General features: G+C 43.5%; 2 protein-coding genes across 3 annotated transcripts in view; one reads left to right on the top strand and one right to left on the bottom strand.

Moving 5' to 3' along the window:
• Nucleotides 1–22,758, bottom strand: part of LOC146640611 (stonustoxin subunit alpha-like) — a 129,029-nt gene that overhangs the window by 5,411 nt on the left and 100,860 nt on the right. The window contains exons 1-10 of one of the 2 annotated variants that reach the window (XM_085400030.1): nucleotides 20,807–22,038; nucleotides 19,008–19,137; nucleotides 18,651–18,752; nucleotides 17,580–17,658; nucleotides 17,232–17,418; nucleotides 15,306–17,103; nucleotides 12,557–12,730; nucleotides 10,238–10,417; nucleotides 8,025–8,198; nucleotides 2,883–3,056 (exon numbers count right to left, since the gene is read on the bottom strand). In XM_085400030.1, coding sequence (XP_085256156.1) covers nucleotides 2,883–3,056; nucleotides 8,025–8,198; nucleotides 10,238–10,417; nucleotides 12,557–12,730; nucleotides 15,306–17,103; nucleotides 17,232–17,418; nucleotides 17,580–17,658; nucleotides 18,651–18,752; nucleotides 19,008–19,126 — 2,987 coding nt within the window. In that variant the 5' untranslated portion in view covers nucleotides 19,127–19,137; nucleotides 20,807–22,038. Of the gene's footprint in view, nucleotides 1–2,882; nucleotides 3,057–8,024; nucleotides 8,199–10,237; nucleotides 10,418–12,556; nucleotides 12,731–15,305; nucleotides 17,104–17,231; nucleotides 17,419–17,579; nucleotides 17,659–18,650; nucleotides 18,753–19,007; nucleotides 19,138–20,806; nucleotides 22,039–22,758 lie in introns of those variants that run through there. The other variant, XM_085400029.1, reaches the window with a different exon arrangement.
• LOC146640613 (uncharacterized) overlaps nucleotides 4,771–22,758 on the top strand; it is a 78,777-nt gene continuing 60,789 nt past the window's right edge. The window contains exon 1 of the mRNA XM_085399995.1: nucleotides 4,771–5,209. Coding sequence (XP_085256121.1) covers nucleotides 5,165–5,209 — 45 coding nt within the window. The 5' untranslated portion in view covers nucleotides 4,771–5,164. The remainder of the gene's footprint in view (nucleotides 5,210–22,758) is intronic.

Raw genomic sequence — 22,758 nt, 5'->3', positions numbered from 1 at the left:
TGTGCTCGACTTCACTGAGGTACGTTGGCTCAGCAGGGGAAATGTATTAAAGAGACTTTTTGAGTTGAGAGCAGAAGTGAAGCCTTCATGGAGAAGGATGGAGTTAGTGTTCCTGTGCTAACTGATCCCAAATGGCTCATGGACTCAGCTTTTCTTGTTGATATGACACATGAGCTTAATGTACTGAACAAGACGTTACAAGGCCAGGGGCAACTTGTCAGTGCTGCCTATGACAACGTGAGAGCATTCTCCACAAAACTGGCGCTCTGGAAAGCTCAGCTCTCTCAGACAAACCTTTGCCATTTCCCAGCATGCAAGGCACTCGTGGATGCAGGCACACCATTCAGTGCTGACGAGTATGTTGATGTCATTTTGAGGCTACAGGAGGAATTTGATCACAGATTTGCTGACTTCAAGACACACAGAGCCACCTTTCACATTTTTGCGGACCCCTTCTCCTTTGATGTGCAAGATGCCCCTTCTGTGCTTCAAATGGAGCTCATTGAGCTGCAGTGCAACTCTGAACTCAAAGCAAAGTTCAGGGAGGTGAGTGGAAAAGCAGACAAGCTTGGACAATTTTTGAGAGGATTGAGCCCTAGTTTCCCTCGGCTTTCCCGAATGTTCAAGTGGACCATGTGCCTTTTTGGTAGCACATACTTGTGCCAAAAGCTCTTCTCCACTTTGAACTTCAATAAGTCCAAGTACAGGTCCAGACTTACGGATGATCATCTTCAAGACATACTGAGGGTCGCAACTGCTTCCTCCCTCAGGCCGAATCTGGCTCGGCTATGCGAGAGGAAACGCTGCCAGGTCTCTAGTAGCAAGGAGTAGGCAAGAGAAGCCATGTTCAGAAGAACAGTTCATTTTCTACAGTGTTCCATTCATGTTCAGAAGAAGGTTATAGAACTGTTAATACAGACATTTCAATCTAAATACAGCAGATATAGAAGACTGAAAGATACACACAAGTTCACTGACTAAAAATATCTTATTATTATTTTATTTATGTATTACAGATTGATTTTTTTTCTTATTAATTCTTAATTTGTTTATTCATTTTTCATATTTTGTGTTAAAAAATAAAAATAAAGAGATTTGAGAAGATTGGAATTTTTTAACCATGCCTTTCTTGTGGAAAACCTAATGCGGCCCAGCCTCACCCAGACTCTGCCTGCAGCGGCCCCCAGCTAAATTGAGTTTGAGACCCCTGTCCTACACCATAAATCAGTAAGAGAGGGTACGACCTCTCTCATGGCCCCAAGTGGTGTGTGCATGCCAGAGCACTCTGGAAGGCACACAGAGTCTTTACAGACTACTCAGGATCGAACCTCTATCATCATGCAATCGATTATACAACTCTAAGCATATATGAGTAAATATTTCTAAGCATCAATCAACAATATAAACCTTACAGCTGGTTTTAATAACAGAATTCATTTGTTTCTCAAACGAGAAAGAGCTATCGAGAAACACTCCTAAATCTTTAGTTCTTAACTTTTCCAGTGGGCCAAGGTCAACATTATCTGCTAATGCTAAATAGGCTGCCGTTATTAACTAATGCTAATTTGACATGAATTAGCATTATGCACTAATGCTAACACTTACTTTTTTAACAATGTGAGTAGCTAATGCTAACACTATTTCCCTTAACTTTATAACAATGTGAACGGCTAATGCTAACACTCTTTTTCCTAGCATTACAACATCTGAGCTGCTAATGCTAAGTAGGCTGCCATTAGCACCTACGTCTAATTTAAGGCAAATACGCATTAGAACCTAATGCTCATATCGTTTTCCTTTGCTTTATAACAATGTGAGCAGCTACTGCTAAATAGCATTAGCTAATAACAGCAGTCTAATTTAATGCAAGTTAGCCTCATTTGCATTACAACGATGTGAGGAGTTAACGCTAAGTATGCTGTCATTAGTGGCTAATTCTAATTAGGGGTGAATAAATATTACCAGCTAATGCTAATATCGTATTCTCTTCCCTTTTAACATTGTGAGCAGCTAGTGCTAGGTAGGCTGATGCTAGCAGCTAATGCTAAAGCTAATTTAATGTGAATTAGCATCACATTAGTGAGGAGTTAATGCTAAGTAGGCTACCATTAGCAGCTAAAGGTAATTTGAGGTGAATAAGCACTAGTAGCTAATGCCAATACCCTTTTCTCTTGTGTTATAATGATGTGAAACGTTAATATTGTTCTCAAACAACAGAATGAGAATGAAATATTGATTCTAACAGGGCCCATAAACAGCATTAGCTTAGCAGCATTAGCTTATCAGAGTCTCCATCATGGTCACACAAATCCTTAGCGGAGCAAAGTGGCCTACTTAGCAATAGCTGCTGTAGAAAGCAAAGGGAAAACAGTATTAGCATTAGCTGCTAAATGTGCACTTGAGAACAAATTTATTGTGAATTCAGCTGTTCAGCCTATTCAGCCTTGTTTCATCCTTCTGTCAGTGTCACTGACTGTCACTGTGACTGTGGACATACAGCATGGGAAACATACACATGGCTGACACCTTATTAAGTACACAGTGGCCACTATCTCAGGTATAGTACACCTGTGACCTAATAAAGTGTATCTAAAGTTACAAAATGTTGTCTCTGTCCAAATATTTACGGACCTAACTGTAGGTCTACTTTTAATGAAACTCTCAACATATCAGTTATCATTAATGTTCCTGCAAACAGACTCCTTGGAGACCCCTACATAAATATCCATGAACTATCCAGCTAGACTAGTGTGTCTGTCCCTGAAAATATTCCTGCATGTGTGATTGTTCATGTGTCATCTGCAGGAAACAAACAGGAAGTGAGTGAAAGACACAGGAAATGTTTCCAGCTCTTCCTCCTCTATCAGATTTTCTCTCCATACCTGAGAGTGTCCAGTCTCCAGCCTGGATCCTTCAGTCCAGCCGACAGCAGCTTCATTCCTGAGGGACCTGGATGATTGTAGCTCAGGTCCAGCTCTCTCAGATGGGAGGGGTTGGAGCTCAGAGCTGAGGCCAGAGAAGTACAGCCTTCGTCTGTGATCAGACAGCCTGACAGACTGCAGACACACAAAACAACAATCTATCTGACAACAGTTGTTTTCTCTTTGTCACAATAACATCTATCCATCCATTGTAACTTTATTTATAAGTGACAATACCCAACAGACAACAACAGTCATCTGAAGCTGTTTAACAGTGTAAGGTAACCGCCTCCACTGTGAGCAGCACTTGGTGATGGTGGGAAGAAGAACTCCCTTTGACACAAAGATCCTCCCAGTGAAAACAGGCTCCAGGAGGAGCATCTACCATGACTGGTTGCAGGGTGAGGGGAAAGAGAAGAGATGAGCTCAGAGAGACAAGAACAAAACAGAGAGACAAAAGTTAAGGACATGCAGTAGTGACATATAAAAGCATCAGGAGTGAAAAGAGGGGAGAAGAGAGCAGAGCATCATGGGAAGTCCACCAACAGCCTGAGCCTATAGCAGCATAACTAAGGGATGGTTCAGGGTCACCTGATCCAGCTCGAACTATAAGTTTTATCAAAAAGGAAAGTTTGAAGCTGATCTTCAAAGTAGAGAGGGTGTCTGTCTCCTGAACTCAAACTGGGAGCTGCTGCCACACCCAGTCCAACATAGCCAGGCTTTCTTTGCTGCTTTGACAAAACCTCAAATCCCAGTCAGAGATGATGAGCATCACCACAGTGATGATCATTTCTCTGTAACCCAGGCTTTCTGCTTCAGGATCTGTGCACGCTCACAGGACAAGGAGACCTTTAAACATCATTTCACTAACTGGATGGACTGAGCTCAGCCTACAGATGAACTGGTGCCAGAGATCATAAAGAACATCAAACAGTCAAATTCAACACTTTAATGGAAATATGAGATTAATGCTGCAGACAATCATGAAGCTGCTGAATTCATGAACATCAAGAATGCAGCGAGTGGTAAAATAAAGATTTGACCTCAGTGTGCTCAGTGTTCCTGTCTATTCCTAACATATTCCTAACATGATAGCTGCACTTTAGAGCTCTAAAACTGGAACTGACACATGTTTAAACTCTACATGTTACTCAGTACATTCAGTTCTGACACTCGCCCACAGTCCAACAAAGGAAACATGGAGATCACATCAGTTTGTCATCAAAGTCTAATTATTAGGGCAACTTAACCTGTTATAATCTCGTTAACTCATTAATTGATTAACGTCAGCAATTATTTTAATCACAGTTTTTAAAATCATGATTATTGTGAAAGTGCTCACTGGCTCTGAATATACTGTAGCTGTGTAACCATGGTTACCTGGGAGTTACAGAAAGGTGCAGAACATGTGATTCATGTTGCACAGCAGTGGGACATTTGAAATAAAGTCAGCACACTCAGTACAGATAGTGCATCAAATATGATGCTGCTGCCAGACGTCTGCCTTTGAACACGTCCCTGCATCGCGCACAACACCAAGGTTGCCATGGCAATCACAGCTGACAGGGACAAAGTGCACAGCTGGAAGCCTGCAGGTATATTTAACATGATGTATTTCTCAGTGTCCTGATTAGATTAGATTAGATTCATGTTTCAGCTCAGACTGACAGAAATATTTGAACTGCTGCTGTGTTAAAGGGAACACTGCTGTTAGAAAGCACCTGATCTGTTTCTGCACACTGAATTTTTTTTTTCTTTTTATAGTTACTAAATAATAAACGATATTGTGCAACACTCAAGACAGACAGCGCACAGTGTGCTTTGAGGCAGCAGCCAAGAAAGCTGTACTCCGCGTCTGTGAATACCCATGTGTACACCTGTGTGCATACCTGTGTGGATCAGCATGCTTGCATTCCAAAGGTTTCTCCATGTAATGATCTGCTAGGGAGTGTGGGGGGGCCACAGCCCTGTCCTCTATGGTATGAAGCAGGTATGGAGGAGATCAAAACTCCAGACATCCAGAGGCCCCCAGAACACAAGAGACCAAGGAAGACCCACAGAGGGGCAGCCGCGCCACTGTCCCAGTAAGAGCTGAGGAGAGTCCCAGATGAGGGCTCATTCAGCAGCCGCGGAGCAGAAGCCAGGGGGAGTTGCAGTGACGCGCCCGTGAGCTCCGCCGGCAGCCAGCTGTGCCTGAGTGACCGAGCCCCAGGCCGAGAGGCCGGGGGCACCCCACCTCCGAAATGGCCCGAGCGAGCCCCAATAAGTGGCCGCCAAGGAGTGAGCCGGTATGTACCCGGACGCCCACCCCCAGATACAAAGAACCACCAACGCACCGACACCTGAGGGAGTCCGCCACCGGCAGGGGAAGTGGTGGTGGGTGGAGATAGGCCTCCAAACCTTGGAGGGCCCGAGATGTCCCCAGAGAGGTGGCGTCTGATACCCAACCTGACATATAGACACAAACATACAGGCACACACAGACACAAACATCCATTCCCACCCTCATGCTCTCATGTGCACTTCACACTCAACCGACGTGGAGACAGACATAAAGAGACGCTGTACACACGATCACACTCCCCAAGCGTACTCTACAAACCGGGTCTAGGTACCCTTGCCCCTGGAGGGGGGAACTGCACCCAGACCCAGGTGGTGTTACCCTTTTCCCTGCGGTGGGGAGAGGCAGACCGACCCGACTCCGCAGCAGCAGGGAGGCCCCACACCCCAGACCGCAGCCGGACAGCCAACTCCTCCTACTAGCCCCCCCGCTCCAGCAGGCCGCAGAGAACGGGGGTGAGAGAAGACTCCAAACCTCCCTCCACCCGCTCATTGTAGTGTTGATGCATGTGTGTTCTAAGGTGCAATTAAAACCCAGGAGGGCATGGAGCTACCTGCCAGAGAGCAGCAGGTAAGCACATAGTCCCTCCTGTTAGCCCTCAATGTCTACGTGTATTTAAAATTGAGATAAATGCAGTTCATGTTGTCAACTCAACCTGGACTGTTGAAAGAGTTTTTCTTTGTCTTGTTTCTGACTGAGATTCTCCAAAGGAAATCCAGCACAAACACACACTTCACACACTCAAAGTCCTGCACAGTAAATGAGCTGATGAGCGTTTGTGCTGCTGCCTGATAACAGAACAATAGTTCTGCTGCTTCCTGTTCTGGAAACACACATTTATAAATGTTCACTTGCTGTTGATCAAAGGTATGTTGGTGGCTCTGGACGCTGAGGGAACTTTGTAAAAAACTAGATTAAAGTCTGACTCCATCCTCCATTTAAATAACTCACAGCAACAACTGAATAGCTTTGCCTTTGTGTAGCTGACACTTCATTTTAATGTCCTTCTATTCTGGTTCATCTGGTCTCAGTTTCTATAAGCACACAGGTTTCATCAGGACTCTATGACCTCAGTAATCTTTGCTCTCAATGTCCCACCATAACCCATGGAAAGAATTACTGTCCATCCAGGCTGCTGAACATGAAGCTGAAGAAGGTGGAGTATTGTGAGGGCTGATGGAGATGATGATGAGGAATCCAGGAGCAGTGGGTGGATGGCAGCATCAGCATGAAGGATCAGCGTGAGAACACATCATCATCCACAAAGGAAACCAGTCTGAGTGTCTGACGCTCTTGTTAGAAAGACGCAGTCCCAGCAGTTAGCTTGTCTGCTAGTTAGCTGAGAGCTAACTCACTTGTACATTGAATACCAAACTGTGTAAACCAGGGGTGTCAAACATATGGCCCGTGGGCCAAATCCAGCCCTTGAGATAATTTCATATGTCAAATATTGATGAATTTTCAGGCTTGCTGATAATCAATGTGAGCACGGCTGAGATTTTATTCTGATGAGCAAACCATGTGGCCAAACACTTTAAGAGACAGACTGGGATCATACCATTATGTGAAAGAAGACATGTCCCATAGACAGCAAGGGTGGTGGTAGAGACCAGTACACAGAGAAATGGGAGCTGTACTGAAATGCAAGCGTGTCAGGAAAGAGTGAAAAGGCAAAATGAGCAGCATCTGGCTGCATTTCAGTGATATTGGAGACCACAAAGCTGAGTGCAACATTTATACAGGAGATATACAGGAGACGCTGAGAGTAGAACTGATAAAATTAGGAGCTGGCTAAAGTGAGACCCATTTTTATTTCCACCCATTTTCCACTGTGGAGGACAAAAGGTTTCAAACTGGTCCAGGTCTTAAACCTCACGTGTTCTTCCTAATAGCAGTAAATGGATAAAAATAAGGCTTTTATGAAAACACTGAATAAAACTTGCTGCCTTTAAAAAGACTAAATGTACAGTTCAGTATTGAATACTACATAAAATAAACTATATATAAAGTGTGTCTGAATGGCAGAGATGCAGAACTATGTGCATGTAGCACAGAGCCACGGCTCAGTGTCTGAATGAGTCTCACAGACCTGAATGTGCTGTTGAAGCCATTTATAATTATAACGTAATTCTTTACTCGTTTGATCTGCTCCTTACCACAAGCCACCAGACGTAGAAGGTTTTGGACTTTTAACTATATTTTCTGAAGATTTACAACTTTTCTTACTGTTAAAAACCTCGTTATGGCCGTTCATGCTGTACAAAGTAATTAGACATGTGTGGTATCTACAGAAACGTCAGAATCTCAGCTAAAAGTTCACAAAACCATCTCAACAACCACCAAACAGCTGAAACAGCAGGTGAACAGATCACACAAAAAAGATGTAAACACAAATCCCCCTGATCATCTGTTTTTTAAACATGAAGCGTAGTTTTGGACGTTCATTTACTGCTGGTTCAGTGAATTTTGGTTGGACAGTGATGAAACCTGCAGCCTCAGAATCTGTGAGAAGTCTGCTTTCAGCACGCAACAGCATTGTTGTGTTGTGTGGATCCACCTCTACAAACTCATCACTGTTTCACCATCATATTTTCTACTTAGACAATAACAAAGGAAGCAGTTCCCAGGAACTACTTCCTGTCTTGTTAACATAAGAGTACGTTGCCCTTCAAAACACCTCCACTTCTCCTCTTATTAGAGGACTGCCTTATTATTAATCTGCTAATTCTGTCAGTTGATGAAAGAAAAATGCTTGATCTCACCTGAGAGTTTCCAGTGTACAGCGTGGACTCTTCAGTCCTTCAGACAGAAGCTTCACGCCTGAATCCTTCAGGTTGATGTTACTCAGGTCCAGCTGTCTCAGATTAGAGGTCTGAGAGCTGAGACCTGAGGCCAGAGCTTCACAGCTTCTCTCTGACAGGTCACAGTGACTCAGTCTGAAAAATAACAGATAAACAATTACAAAAATAAAACACTTCTGTTGAAGCGTAATGAGATACTATTATATTTAGCAATATTTCATCTTGTTTTGTCAGGAAACTGAGCACTGATGCAGAACAACATGTGGAGAGAATCAGAGGAGAAGAAGTGAAGAGAGAACAGCAGTAAAACAACACTGAATTGTTCAGTGTGCTTTTGATATCAACAGAATGTGTCAAACTTCTTTATTTTGTATTTGTTTTAGTAGAATTGATGATTATCACTTAGATAACAACCACAGGCCAGGTCTAAATTGCACTTTGGTGACAGTTACACCCAGAAATATTTCAGAAACGTGGACAATTTGTGCTCCAATGTATTCAGTATTGAACAAACTGAGTACCGATGACCACTTAATATTTTTGATATTTTATTTGAGTTGTTCCACCTGATCTGTGTTAACTAGAATAAACATTTAAAAGCTAAAGCTATGATCACATATGTACTTACAGAGCTTTGTTGGAGGCTTTGACCACTGGCAGCAGCCTCAGTAGAGCCTTTTTAAAGGCTCATGTTCTCACTTAGATCATTTATTTCTACTTACATTTCATTCTGGGAAAAATGGAGATGACTTTGAAAACGAAAACTATTTTCCCCAAAAATCAGCCCTGGATTAGTAAATCACTCCAACATGTTCTCAGGCAGAAGAAGCTGTCTTGTTATGAGGGAGAGAAGAAAAGCAGCTAAAATCAGGTGTAAAAGTAAAGCAGAGGATGAGCTGAATAAAGGACACTCAAGGCTGGCTTGGAAAGGAATGAAGTCCATGGTGGGGATGCAGAACAAGGAGCAAAGATGAATGTGATGCTGAATCAGCAGAAGACTTGGACTCATTTGATTCCAGCTTTGATATCATTGATTTCAATGAAGAGCTTCGTGATTGTAGCAAAGGGCTGGTGTTTGTGAAGGTTCGCAGTTATCTAAAGAGCTTAGAAAAAAAGGCATCTGGACTTCTTTAAGTTTCTTGAAGACGTTTCGCCTTTCACCTCTCATCCAAGAAGCTTCTTTATTTCTAGGGTCAAATGGTGGAGAGTCCCAGATTAGCCTGTGTACAAACAGACTTCAGCCATATGAGAGTGAGTGTGAGTGAATGAGAGCACACACAGGACACTCTGATCTCTGAATGTGTGTGACGCAGTGAAAAAGAGGATTGTACTGGATATACTGTGACTGACAAACAGAGTTTAAAGAGAAAGGTGTTTGGATTAAAATGGATTATGCTAAAGTGAACGTGCTAATGAAATCTGGACTGACTGAAATGTGAAGTGAAGATAATTCAGATGTAAAAGAGAGAGAAACTGATAATAAGGTGGGGCTGGAGATCAGTGAAGGGCATGTAAACACCCAATTGGTTGAGTAGATATCAGATCGACAGTTTCACAGTTTTCCCTGTGGATTATAACTTTAAGAAAATGTGACATTCATCAAGGAATCCTGCTCTCCGGATTATTTCCATGAACACTGAGCTGGATCACATCTACAGTGCTGGAAGTGCCCGTCTCACCACCAACCTCTCTGTGCACATTCACTTTTTAACCCTTTGTGAGACACTAAAGGTGTAAATCTGAGTATTTATCTATGTTAGGGCAAACACCTCTAATAGGTTGGTTTAGTCTTTCCAAGTCATGTCTTCCCTTAGATCTGCGGTCCAGGCTCCTAAAATCATCCTAGTTTAACAAGCACTACAATCTAGAGGAGAGCTGCACTAACAGGTGTGACTGATGAGATCTGACCTGCAAGGATACTCATGTTTATGTATATCAGGACAAGCAGGGAAGACCTGGACATCAACTCTGTCAGGCTGCCTGAGTCCTCTCACCCACATCAGCTCAGAACTCTGCATTATCTACTGAGTCAGACTCAGAGGATCAGGGATCAGAAGTTCTACAAAGAGTAGAACCAGACTTCCTGTATAGAGGTGTGTGGGCCTACTGATCCACAGTGTCAGCACAACTTTCACATCATATTCATCTCAGCACAACTAAACCATGAGACTGACCTCAGAGTTTCAAATCGACATCGTGGATTCTCCAGAAGAACACACAGCTGCTTCACTCCTGAATCCTGCAGGTTGTTGCAGTCTGCACTCAGGTCCAGCACTCTGGGATACGAGGGGTTGGACTTCAGCGCTGCTGCCAGATAATCACAGCTGATCTCTGACAAATCACAGTCCTTCAATCTGAATAAAAAATGAAAGATGTAAGTTTATTAGACAAAGTGTGAGCTTGAAATCATTCAGTGTTTCATCATCTGTTCAGAGCTGAAGAAGGTTCAGAATGTAGAAGTTTAGAAAATGGAAACTCCAAACAGCTGAAGCCAACAGGAAGCAGCTTCAAACAAACACAACAAGAGAAAAAACTCTGAATGTTTCACATTAAAGTCGTACATTTATCATAAAAACAGGACAAAGACTTGAAAAAGTCGTGTTTTTCCTTCCAGGAACAACAAGGCTTCACTTTTAAAGGTGAAGTGTGAAAGAAATGGACATATTTGAAGTCCAACACCTTTTTCCAGTCACATTATTAAAGCAGACAAACTACAAGCTCATTTTCATTCCATCAAGTCATCTTCTGACCTGGACTAACAACACTGGTCTCTATGTGCAGCTGGCTGTGAGACCAGTGCTCAGGGAGCGTCTACAAAGTGCAACACTGAAAGAACATCACACACTCATTTGCTTCCATCATCCAACCTGAAGAGGAAACAGAGACGGCTCCCCTTCAAAGTAAAAGCTGCTCCTTTTGGACACAGTATCAAAGAAAGTCTACAGTATAACATAGAAAAGACAGAACAAAGTTTTGGTTGTTTTTAAATTGTGCAGAAATGAAACTACACTAAGCTCAATTATGTGACAGACATTTCATCCCATGTCAGTTTGGCCTCATCCTGGGCCGGATTATCCAGCACACACTCTGACCACAGGCCCAGGGGCCAACCACAGCTGGGCTCCATCCAAGAGACAGGAAACAAACCAACACAATAATAAAAAGCACCATGTGATCTTCTTACATCTTCAAGACAAACATAGTAAAAACATGAGCATATTGGCATCGTTCTAATCCCATATGGGAGCTGCCAGTCACTGACTCACACTGCAAAACAGAATTGTTGAAGATTTAATTTTAATTTCAATTGAGATTTGATTTTTTTCTTGTGTGCAACACAGATTTTCTGTGTGCAGAGACGTGCCAGCAGCGCGCAGTTGCACGAGCGCAGCTTAGAGGGAACATTGGGCACCACCACAGTTCACTTCAACAAAACTTTACTTCAGATTTGTTTTCATGTTTTGATCCAGTGATGAGAGCCGTTTCCCCCATGTCCAGTCCTTGTACTAAGCTAGGCTAAACATGTCCAGGGCCTGTCTCTGTGCAGCTTTTAATCTGATGTTAATAAGGTAGAAATGGAGGAAGAAGAAAATGACTTCATCAATCAACATGCAGCTACCAACCCAAATGGTGAGGTGGTGGTTAGTTATTACTGTTGTTTCTGATCCCCTACATTATCCTACATTCAAATATATTCTCCAGCTACAATAGTGTTTGTGTTCCTAAAAGGATTTCATGAATGTGTTACTGTTCATGTCACATCTGTATGAAACAAAGAGGAAGTGAGGTTTATCCTTCATGATCACAAACTGTTCCAGCATGTAAACCTGAGATCTGTGTGGAGCAGCTGACCTGTACGATGTGCTCAACACAAACATTATTTACCATCAGTTACTGTGTGACTGAACCACGTGGGTGTATGAAACATCGCTTTCAGTTTTAATAGCACATGGCAACATTCAGACGTGAATCTATACAGTAACACTTTGATTTGTTACAGTGAGGAGACTGTTGAAGGAACGATGAGGGGAAACTGTAACAGCAGCAACAGAAACCAGGAGACAAAGCTGAGGTCTGGGTTCCTCTATGCTACACACAGCCTCCTGCTCCTGGACTTTAGTAAACACATAAATGTCTCCAAGTACACTTACTTCAGAAACTCTATTAAACTCATTACAAGTTTACTTCAGCTTTAAATTACTCACAACATCAGCACACATGAGTAAACAAAGTAACTCACAGCTACTGTTCAAGTTTAGTCATCTTTAATACAAATATACCTCATTATTATGAATCTCACAGCTACCTGCTCATTGAACTGAACAATAATTCTGTTTGACCATTAAAACAAAATATGTGACTGTAAAAAATGTTCAGACAGTAATTAAGAATCTCCTAAGCAATCCAAAGACAAAGAAAAGTTCACCTGCCAATTCTATAAAGCTTGGTTGTTTGTACAATAATATCATTTAATGATATGTTTGGATCCTGACCTGAGAGTTTCCAGTGTACAATGTGGACTCTGCAGTGCAGCAGACAGAAGCTTCACCCCTGAATCCCGCAGGTCATTGTTACTCAGGTCCAGCTCTTTCAGACTAGAGGACTGGGAGTTGAGAACTGAGGACAGAGCATCACAGCTTCTCTCTGAGAGGTTACAGCCACTCAGTCTGGAAGAAAACAAACAAACAATTAAATCAGTCAAATGAAACATTTTTAATGCCAGCATGCAATACAATTATTGGTTAACTAAATAGCTTCATTAAAACACAACTCTTCTTCTATAGCAGCACTTACTCCTTGTAAGCTCCACCTGCTCCACCATCTGAGTCAGAAGACATGAAAACAAACTGTAAATCTAGTAGAAACATGATTGGAAATCTTCTCAGATCCATTTGTACATTTAGAGCCTGATCCTGAAATATAGCAGCACGGACATTCACAGCAGCAAAGGGTTCTTGCTGATCTGAGCTGGCTTGGCCCTGGCTTATTGAAGATTAAAGAAAGTGGAATCAGCTGTTCAAACCCCCACAAGGCTGCCCGCTGTGGCTGAAACAATGGGACGGGTCGTGACTTCTCAAAATGGGCTCATTGAACGCAGCACGGATAAGATCTTGAAGAAGCTCATGGTGGTCGTGAGTTCTCAGACTTTGCTCTTTGAGCGCAAAACCGATAACCTCTCGGAGAAGCTCGTGGCTCTCCAACGGGAGATTGAGAGACGAGTGACGGACTGTTAGATCAGCTGTGAAATTGACATGCAGTTGTTCGCACCAAAGAAAACCACCATCATTTCATGCGGCTAACATACCGGCGCGAGCTGTGGTCTCAAGGCTGGAGCTGAACATAACAAATCTCACCCTGATAACAGACGGTGTTTAGACTGTTCCTTCCCATCCTAAGCATGCTTATCCCCTCCCGGTGCAGACAGTGGGTCGAGGGGACCAGCGCAAATGCTGCAGGCCCGGGTGCGCTGTCTACACCGGCTGTCTCTCACCTTTTACCCATCCCTGTTGCTTGTCATGTGCTTCTATGGCGCATTAAGAGTTTTCATGTGTTCTGCGCTAAGGTCATTTTTTTTGTCTGTTCTCAAACTGATCTCCCTGTTGGAGCTCAGTCTGGGAGGAGTTCTTTTTTCTCCTCATCTTTCCTGATGTTGTGCATTTTCTGCTGTTCGGTTCCGGGTCGCTGCTCTAGCGGCTGACCGGCCAGCTACCTAGCCTGACCCGTCTCCCCAATGTGATGTTTGTGTATTGTATGTATGGTTGGAAAGCTCAGTATCCTAATTGCCCCTTGAAAATAAATACAGTGTTCTGAATCTGAATCTGAAAAGATTACAGAAGACGACTCTGTTCAGTAAATATTACGCTCATGCTGTCAAGAAATACCAAAGGTAGGTAAAACTCTGGTTGTTGCAGCCATCCAGTATGACATGCTTTGTACTGTCCTGCTGCAGTTTGTGACACCTGGTTGATGAGTTGTGAAGGATGATGAAACAAACACTTCACTCAATGTTTGTCTTCTAAACTGGATGTAATTTGGGCAGCCGATAGTTTTTCTTAATCTATCCCAGCTGCAAATAGGAACACAACAAATAAATAACTTTACCCACTTGGATCCTTATCATTCAAGATTGTGAAAAGATTCTCTACTCGGAGAATACTGGGGATTTTAGATGAGAGAGATGGAAGATGATGAAGGGGAAGAGTTTTCACAACTTGAGGCCTTTTGTCTTCACTGTATAGGGCAAAGAAGACAGGAAGGGAGGGAGAAGTGAGGAGAATAACACACAGGAAATGGTCTTGGGCAGACTCAAACCAGGCCCTGGAGTCACGACTCTAACCTTCAGTGCATGGGTCACCTGCTCAGCCAGGTAAGCTACAGCAGTCAGCAGTGTGTGAGTTAATTTGAAGACAATGATGACTATAAGTCAGGTAAAAAAAATACTATCATCAACCAACAAGGGGAAAACAGTGAGCTTGAATGACCAAGCTTTGACCAAGGGTGGCTCACTCCTCTGTCTTCTTGCCCAAGGAGTGAACCACCATCAAGTCTGACTTTAGTTTACTTTTTTTGTTCTTTTTTTAAAATCAAGATTAAATTTTATAGCAACCACAGCAGAGATGACCAGGGAAGGTGTGCTTGAGGGGATATAGCTACAACAGCTGGTTTCAGACTGAAGATGAACTGAGGTGCTGCACCCAAGTCTGCAGGTTCAGGGAGGGACAAACATCTGCTGCAACCAGATTGGAGTGAGAGGAGAGAGCAGGCCAACAACAACAAAGAAACAACAAACACACTGTGGAAGACCGAAGCAGAGTTTAGTTTAAAGTGGAACTAAGGATGTTTCTCTGGCTGCCAGGATTCACTGAGTAATTCAAATGCTTTCTTTAATGCAGGACCCACCATGCATGTAAAAGCAAGTGTTTCACCAACATTTGTGACTAAAATAGACCTGCAGTAGAAATGTATCTAGGAGCATGCATGTGAATATAAAGTATCACAACATCAGGCACATGCAGCCTAAGTGTTTAAACAAACACTGATAACATAACAGCAGCAGTGATGATCAGAGTTTATGGTGAATCCAGCGTCTCGAGTTCTGGAGGCATCAAAGAGGTCACAGTTGTATTGGAGAAATCCCAAAACTTTAGGATACAATTTCATACAGAGACAGAAAGCCTGGTGAAATAAATTACTGACACAGTTGGATGTTAAAAGTAAAGACATGAGTACAAATGTACTCACAGAGCTTTGTTGGAGGCTTTGACCACTGGCAGCAGCCTCAGAAGAGCCTCCTCTGAAGCTGAGTATTTCTTCAGGTCAAGCACATCCAGATCTTTTTCTGATGACAGTAAGATGAAGACCAGAGCTGACCACTGAGCAGGAGACAGTTTATCTGTGGAGAGACGTCCTGATCTCAGGGACTGTTGGATCTCCTCCACTAGAGAACGATCATTCAGTTCATTCAGACAGTGGAACAGATTGATGCTTTTCTCTGCAGACAGATTCTTACTGAGCTTCTTCTTGATGTACTGGACTGTTTTCTTATTGGTCTGTGAGCTACTTCCTGTCTGTGTCAGCAGACCTCGTAGGAGAGTCTGATTGGTCTGCAGTGAAAGACCCAGGAGGAAGCGGAGGAACAAGTCCAGGTGTCCATTTGGACTCTGCAAGGCCTTGTTCACAGCACTCTGGTAGAAGTGTTTCTCTGCAGAATCTCCTGTTTCAGACTTCTGGGAGGTTGTTTGTTGTTGTTCCAGCAGATTGAGTCCAGAGTTGATGAAGGTCAGATGGACATGAAGAGCAGCCAGCAACTCCTGAACACTCAGATGGATGAAGCAGAACACCTTGTCCTGGTACAGTCCTCTCTCCTCTTTAAAGATCTGTGTGAACACTCCTGAGTACACTGAGGCTGCTCTGATATCGATGCCACACTCTGTCAGGTCTGATTCATAGAAGATCAGGTTTCCTTTCTGCAGCTGATCAAAAGCCAGTTTTCCCAGAGACTCCATCATCTTCCTGCTCTCTGGACTCCAGTGTGGATCTGTCTCAGCTCCTCCATCATACTTGACCTTCTTCACTTTGGCCTGAACCACCAGGAAGTGGATGTACATCTCAGTCAGGGTGTTGGGCAGCTGTCCTCCCTCTCTGGTTTCCAGCACATCCTCCAGAACTGTAGCAGTGATCCAGCAGAAGACTGGGATGTGACACATGATGTGGAGGCTTCGTGATGTCTTGATGTGGGAGATGATCCTGCTGGCCTGCTCCTCATCTCTGAATCTCTTCCTGAAGTACTCCTCCTTCTGTGGGTCAGTGAACCCTCTGACCTCTGTCACCATGCCAACACAGTCAGGAGGGATCTGATTGGCTGCTGCAGGTCGTGTGGTTATCCAGAGGCGAGCAGAGGGAAGCAGTTTCCCCCTGATGAGGTTTATCAGCAGCACATCCACTGAGGTGGACTTTCTAGGGTCAGTTAGGATTGTAGTTTTGTGGAAGTCCAGAGGAAGTCGACACTCATCCAGACCATCAAAGATGAACACAACCTGGAAGTCTTCAAAGCTGCAGATTCCTGCTTCTTTGGTTTCAGTAAAGAAGTGATGAACAAGTCCCACCAAGCTGAACTTTTCCTCTTTCAGCACATTCAGCTCTCTGAAAGTGAATGGAAATATGAACTGGATGTCCTGGTTGGCTTTGTCTTCAGCCCAGTCCAGGCTGTATTTCTGTGTTAAGACTGTTTTCCCAATGCCAGCCACTCCCTTTGTCAGCACTGTTCTGATTGGTTCATCTCTTCCAGGTGAGGCTTTAAAGATGTCTTCTTGTCTGATGGTTGTTTCTGGTCTGTCTGGTTTCCTGGATGCTGTTTCAATCTGTCTGACCTCATGTTCATCATTGACCTCTGCAGTCCCTCCCTCTGTGATGTAGAGCTCTGTGTAGATCTGATTCAGGAGGGTTGGGTTTCCTGCTTTAGCGATGCCCTCAAACACACACTGGAACTTCTTCTTCAGGGTGGATTTAAGGTTACGATGACAAACTGGAGCTTGAAGTTCTGAATGAGAAGAAAAACAAACACTCAATTCCAAAAAGAACTAATCTTTAAAACATGTTGCTCCATCTTCCATCTCTGGAAAATGTTCATTTATCCAGCAGCTTAAATCTTTAGATAAATCCTCTTACTGCTCTGCAGACGGTCAGCCAGCTCCTCCTGCTTCATTCTCCTCAGGAAGTCCACTGTGATCTTCACAAACGCCTCTCTGCTGCTGCTCCTCTGACTCTCTAAGCATTCTGGGTAATCTGGACTCAGAACCTTCTGGATCTTCTTCAGCTCGTTCTTCACAAAAGTCATGATGTTGTCCTCCAGCAGCTGGAACAGAATATTTATGAATGAGCCAATCAGACTGAAATCATGGAGCCAAACATCAGATCCATGTTGGACACACTGACGATCCACTGGTCTACAAAGAGCAGCATGGAGATGACTGTGAACAGAACAGATGTAACAGTAGTTGTTGTACATGTACAGACCATAAATATGGAGTCCAGCTGTGTTTGATGCTGCTGGGCAGACTGACCACTGGGAACCTCTGAGCTCTGCTGGTCCACTCTGTGGAGGAACCATGAAGGATTAGATCAACACAGGATAAAGATCCAGGAGTTTCTGCTCAAATAACTTCATCTGAATCAAGTCTGTCAAGTTTTAAACTCTCAGATTGTGAACATATCAGTAATTTTCAGTCTGTTTTCATGGACGTCCTTTCAGTGGTGATGTCAGGGATGATTTTGAAGAAGCTCATCAAACTGAACCATCAGCAGATCACTGCTCCAAAACCAGAACATGATCCGAGTCTCCCTCCACCACCAGAACACCAGCTTTACTAACGTGGTAGATCAGTGTAGTACAGATCAATAACTGATGAGTCATTTGATCAAAATCACTGAGTGCTTCACGTCTGACCCTCTGATGCTTCTGTAGACATTTTGCATATTTAATGAATGTCTGACAGTTTTACATTCATTCTATGAACACAGTGGAAATGTTGTGTTATAGTCTCCATGTTGTTTCCAGCATCATAAATTCTTCAGTTCAGAAAATTAGATTCTTTCTTCACAGCTGAAAAACAACAACATTTATTCTCTATTGAAATCTGCATCGTCCACTCCAAAGGTCACAATCTGAAGGTAACATCTGGTTTTGTTCCCTGTGGTTAACTCTGAGCATCAGTATGGTGGGATTTATCCACTACATCCACACCACTGTGGTTCAGTGTTGTCCTGATGGAGTAACAGCAGCCAGTATGATCCAGGCTTTAGCTGCTGGGTCTCTGTGTGACCTCTCAGACTGTTTAACAGATCAGACACAAAGAGAATCAGAGCAGCTCTGTTCTTTAAAGACAAACATGAACCCACTCAGGTCACACTTTCCCCACAGATATGAGCATCACTGTCCTCAAACAGCAAATGACCAAGTCGAACATTTGGATCTTTTCTCTTTCATTGTTTTCTTTTTAATGAATCTTTGTAACAATCTGAGGATGTTTCAGGTCATATTTATCCAGGAAACACAAACATGTAAAGGAGTCATCACAGCTCTCTGACCTCGTTGCTCCAGGTTCACCACTGAAGTCTGGGGGTGGAGTTTTGGACCGGTCACTCCTCACAGACGGACAGCTGGACCCTGCAGACTGTGACCTCTGACCTCTGCAGACACAAACATGATTGAAGCAGCTGTGATCACACAGACTGCAGATAATGCAGCTGTTTCCTGTCAGTAACATCCTCTTAGATTAGAGTTCAGCTTTTTACAGGAAAACTGGACAAAACTGATTTTTGTTACAAACTCATTTTCATTTCCTCTCAGCTCACAAACACAGTCAGACAATCAACCAGAGTCAACACTGATTATAATGTCAGTGCAGAATTATTTCTGTTACTCAGTGAGTTCAGCTCTCTGACCTCGTTGCTCCAGGTTCACCACTGAAGTCTGGATTATAATCTTTGGACCGGTCACTCCTCACAGACGGACAGCTGGACCCTGCAGACTCTGCTCTGTCCTCCTCTTCCTCCATCATCATCTTTAGTCAGTCTGAGAGGTAAACCACAAACACTCAGTGAGTTCACATTAACAGGAGGAACTGAGTTACAGTCGCTGACCTCTGACCTGTCATGTGACCATGAAACCAGGTCAATATGTCTGTAGGTTCAGTCATCCAGGTCATGTGATCTAAGGAGCTTGGAGAGAAAAGAGACGTCTTTAAGTTTCTGGAAGACGTTTCATCAGAGAAGCTTCTTCAGCTCTAAAACCAAACGGTGGAGAGTCCCAGATATTTAAACCTGAGAGGGAAAGAAAGCATGTCGCTGACCCACCACTGATGTTATTTCAAGGAGGAAACTGAGAGCCTTTGCACCAGGAGCACAAACATCAGCTCCAGCAATGATCCACTGATGTGTTTTTATTCCATGTATGAATGTTGTTATTGACAGAGATGACGTTTGTGTGTCAGTGATGCAGTGACTGTTGTTGTTACCTGTACAGGCTGGTTAGACTCTATGAAACAGATCATACAGATCTCTGCATGTTAGAAGAGACTATTAAAGGTCATGAATGAGACAAAGGCAGGGAGGCGTCCTTTACAGCTAAACAGCAGAGTGAGAGAACAGCCAGCACCTCTACATTTATCACATTATACAGCACATGTATGATACTGACAGGGATGAGAAGAATTTAGTGATTCTGATCCCATCATTGATATTACTTATTGATTCTCAGTAGCTCTGCTCTGACAGTCACCACCATCACTGAGCAGCATATCAAAGACATTTGTGCACATTAACTGCATGTTGTGGCTCAAATGTTTGTGCATGTTGGAGGCATTTCCTCTTTGTTGTGATCAGTGTTGGTCATTACTCAAAACAGTCATTATTACACATATTACACAGAACACTTTGATTAAAAGTAATGGAGTACGTTACTTCATTACTCCTCATAACATTACTTTGATGTTAAAATGAACAAATGAGCATGTAACAACATAAAGCTGAGGTACAGCCCCACACACCAACACAGATCCTGATGAGGTCACGTGATGTTTCTCTGAGTGTTTATGAACACAAATCAAAGATGAAACAGCACAAAGACACTTCAAAGTGATTCTACTGTAGAAACATGAACAGGTAGAAACCTGCAGCCTGACTGCTCATCACTTTGTTACCTGTTCAAGTTCAGCAGCAGCAGCTCACTTTATCACGGTGCTGGTCTGGGGTCAGTGTTTACTCAGCTTTACGTCACTCTGGGTTCTTGGCTAGCTTAGCGTTAGCTTAGTGTTAGCATGCTGTGTGCTAGCTTAGCGTCAGAGCTCTGCAGGTGTCTCCTGTGTAAATATTAATCACAGTGACAGTAAAGGAGGTAAAGGGCTGTGACGTCATCACGTACGCTGCGTCCTCTGTGGGCTCTGAGTGAACTCAAAGTACAAACTACAAGTACACAAACACGAACGTAGCTCAGAGTGGCGGACACACTCGGCCTCGTTGGTCCAGCTGTGAGTCCGTTACCGTGAACTATGGAGCGGCAGATTTGTGCTGAACTAAGCTGCACACAGCTGATGTTAGCCAGGAAACATTACACACTGACTTTAATGGAGAGACCGGAAATACAAACACACACAGTTTGTTGTGTGAAGAAATCAAACACGAGCTGAACAAACAGTAAAGTTCCTAAAGACAAACCGTTAAAGGAGGAAACAAAGCAAACTTACAGTTTCTTCACACACCAACAACAAGCTCCACTCCACACCTGGACACTAAACACGGACACACAGGTGAGCTGCTTCCTGGAAGGAGGCGGGGCTCCACCTGAAACTCAGCACAGGTGGGAGGGGCTCAGCTCTGTGTGTGCTGATGTGTTAACTTTAAAAATATGCCGTCTGACTGCTCAGACTGAGTCAGAGTAAAGTTCACATGCTGACGTGTGGAGACATGAAACCTTGTTGTAGCTGCAGGTGTGAACACACTGATCCCAGATCAGCTCTGCTGTATTTGTAACATGAACATTTCTGCTGCAAAGCTTCAAATGTTCAGCATGTTTCTCTGTTTCCAGTCTATAGATCCAGTCACACTTTCTACCTTCACCTGTGCAGTAAAGACTGAGAGCAGAGCTGAAACCAAGCGTCCAATCAGTGAGCAGCATCAACACCTGAGCTTCATTCAGACTCTGTTATTGAAGATGTTGTTGGTACAAAGTTCATCTGCTGCTCACATGAATCCATGAAAGATTTATTTCACTGAATGTTTCTTCAAAGCTCGTTTCAACCTGTTGAAGTCATGAATGAAAGTGCAGACTGAGAGTGGATCACATGATGTTTGAGGTGTGTCATGTGACATGTTCAGTATTGTCACACATGTCTAGATTGTCCCTGATATCATAACTGCTCAAACACTGATGATTATATTTGAAGAATTATTCCTGATGGCAGCAAAGTTTGAATGGAGCTCTCTGTCTGTGCTGATTTGTCGCCCTCTGGAGGTCAAAGCACAAACTGCATGATGTCACTGTAACCACCACAGAGACAGGAAGTGTTTTTATGACTGAAACACTGAAATGATGCTAACGGCTGTCGTTAGGCTCACTGACAGCAGTGCTGATGTGTTCATGTCAAACACTGGCTCAGGTCAGACTCCTTCATCCTTCTCCAGCGTGAGGCCGCCCTCAGACCCACAGGAGCTCTGACCTTTGACCTCCTGACCCTAACCATTTTAGTCTTGTTGCATCTGCAAATCCATCCAAACTGTAGCCGAGCAAAAGAAGCTGGAAGCTGTTCTATGAATGATGTTGTTGAAGGAGCTTGGAAAGAAAAGCGTCTGGACTTCTTTAAGTTGCTTGAAGAGGGACATGGACGTCTTAACGCCCACTCACATCCTGGGACATTTGATCACAGGAAATCACATGATAGCGTGGGGCTAGATCTCACAATGGGTTCACCCAAAACCTTGGCTGATTGTGACCCACACCCGTTCTCACACCGTGGCTCGTGTGATTAGGTAGAGGATCAACAGGGGCTCCGTGTCCCTGAATTTAAACTGAATCTAAACACACCGTGCACAATGCCAAGTTAGATAAGGGTTAAAAGAACAAGATAAGAATAAATAAAAAGATAAAATAAGGATAAAAAATAACTTAAAAAAATAAAATAAAAAGATAAATAACTGCAAATAAGTACAAATAAGTAACTGAAGACACGTGTGGTCTGCAGATGTCGATGTACATGGATGTACATGGAGTTTAATGTGCAAAATGAACTTAGTGTGCAAAGTGACCTGATGTGCAAACTGCAGTTTGAGGTCGGTCAGCTGTTCAGGAGTCTGATAGCAGTGGGGAAGATGGAGTTGTTGAGTCTGGATGTTCTACATTTCACACTTCTGAACCTTCGTCTCGAGGGCAGAGGTGTGTCTCTCCTCTGGACTCTGTGATGGTAGCTGCTCTGCAGAGAGGGCAGCGGGGTCCTGATGATCTTCTCCACAGTTGTTATCACTCTCTGCAGGCGTTTGCGGTTTGCAGTAGTGCTGCCGTACCATGCAGTGATGCAGCTGTCAGGCTGCTCTCCACAGTGCAGCTGTAGAACCTGCTGAGGATCTTGGCCAACATACCAAATTTCCTCAGCCTCCTCAGGAAATACAGCAGCTGCTGAGCCTTCTTGACCAGCTGTGTGAG

Source organism: Rhamphochromis longiceps, unplaced genomic scaffold (assembly GCF_057381845.1).
Source record: "Rhamphochromis longiceps isolate RC_006_pf unplaced genomic scaffold, R_longiceps_female_GT1.1 unmapped_scaffold_4, whole genome shotgun sequence".
NCBI lineage: Eukaryota > Metazoa > Chordata > Actinopteri > Cichliformes > Cichlidae > Rhamphochromis > Rhamphochromis longiceps.
This window is presented reverse-complemented; position numbering and strand designations above follow the sequence as displayed.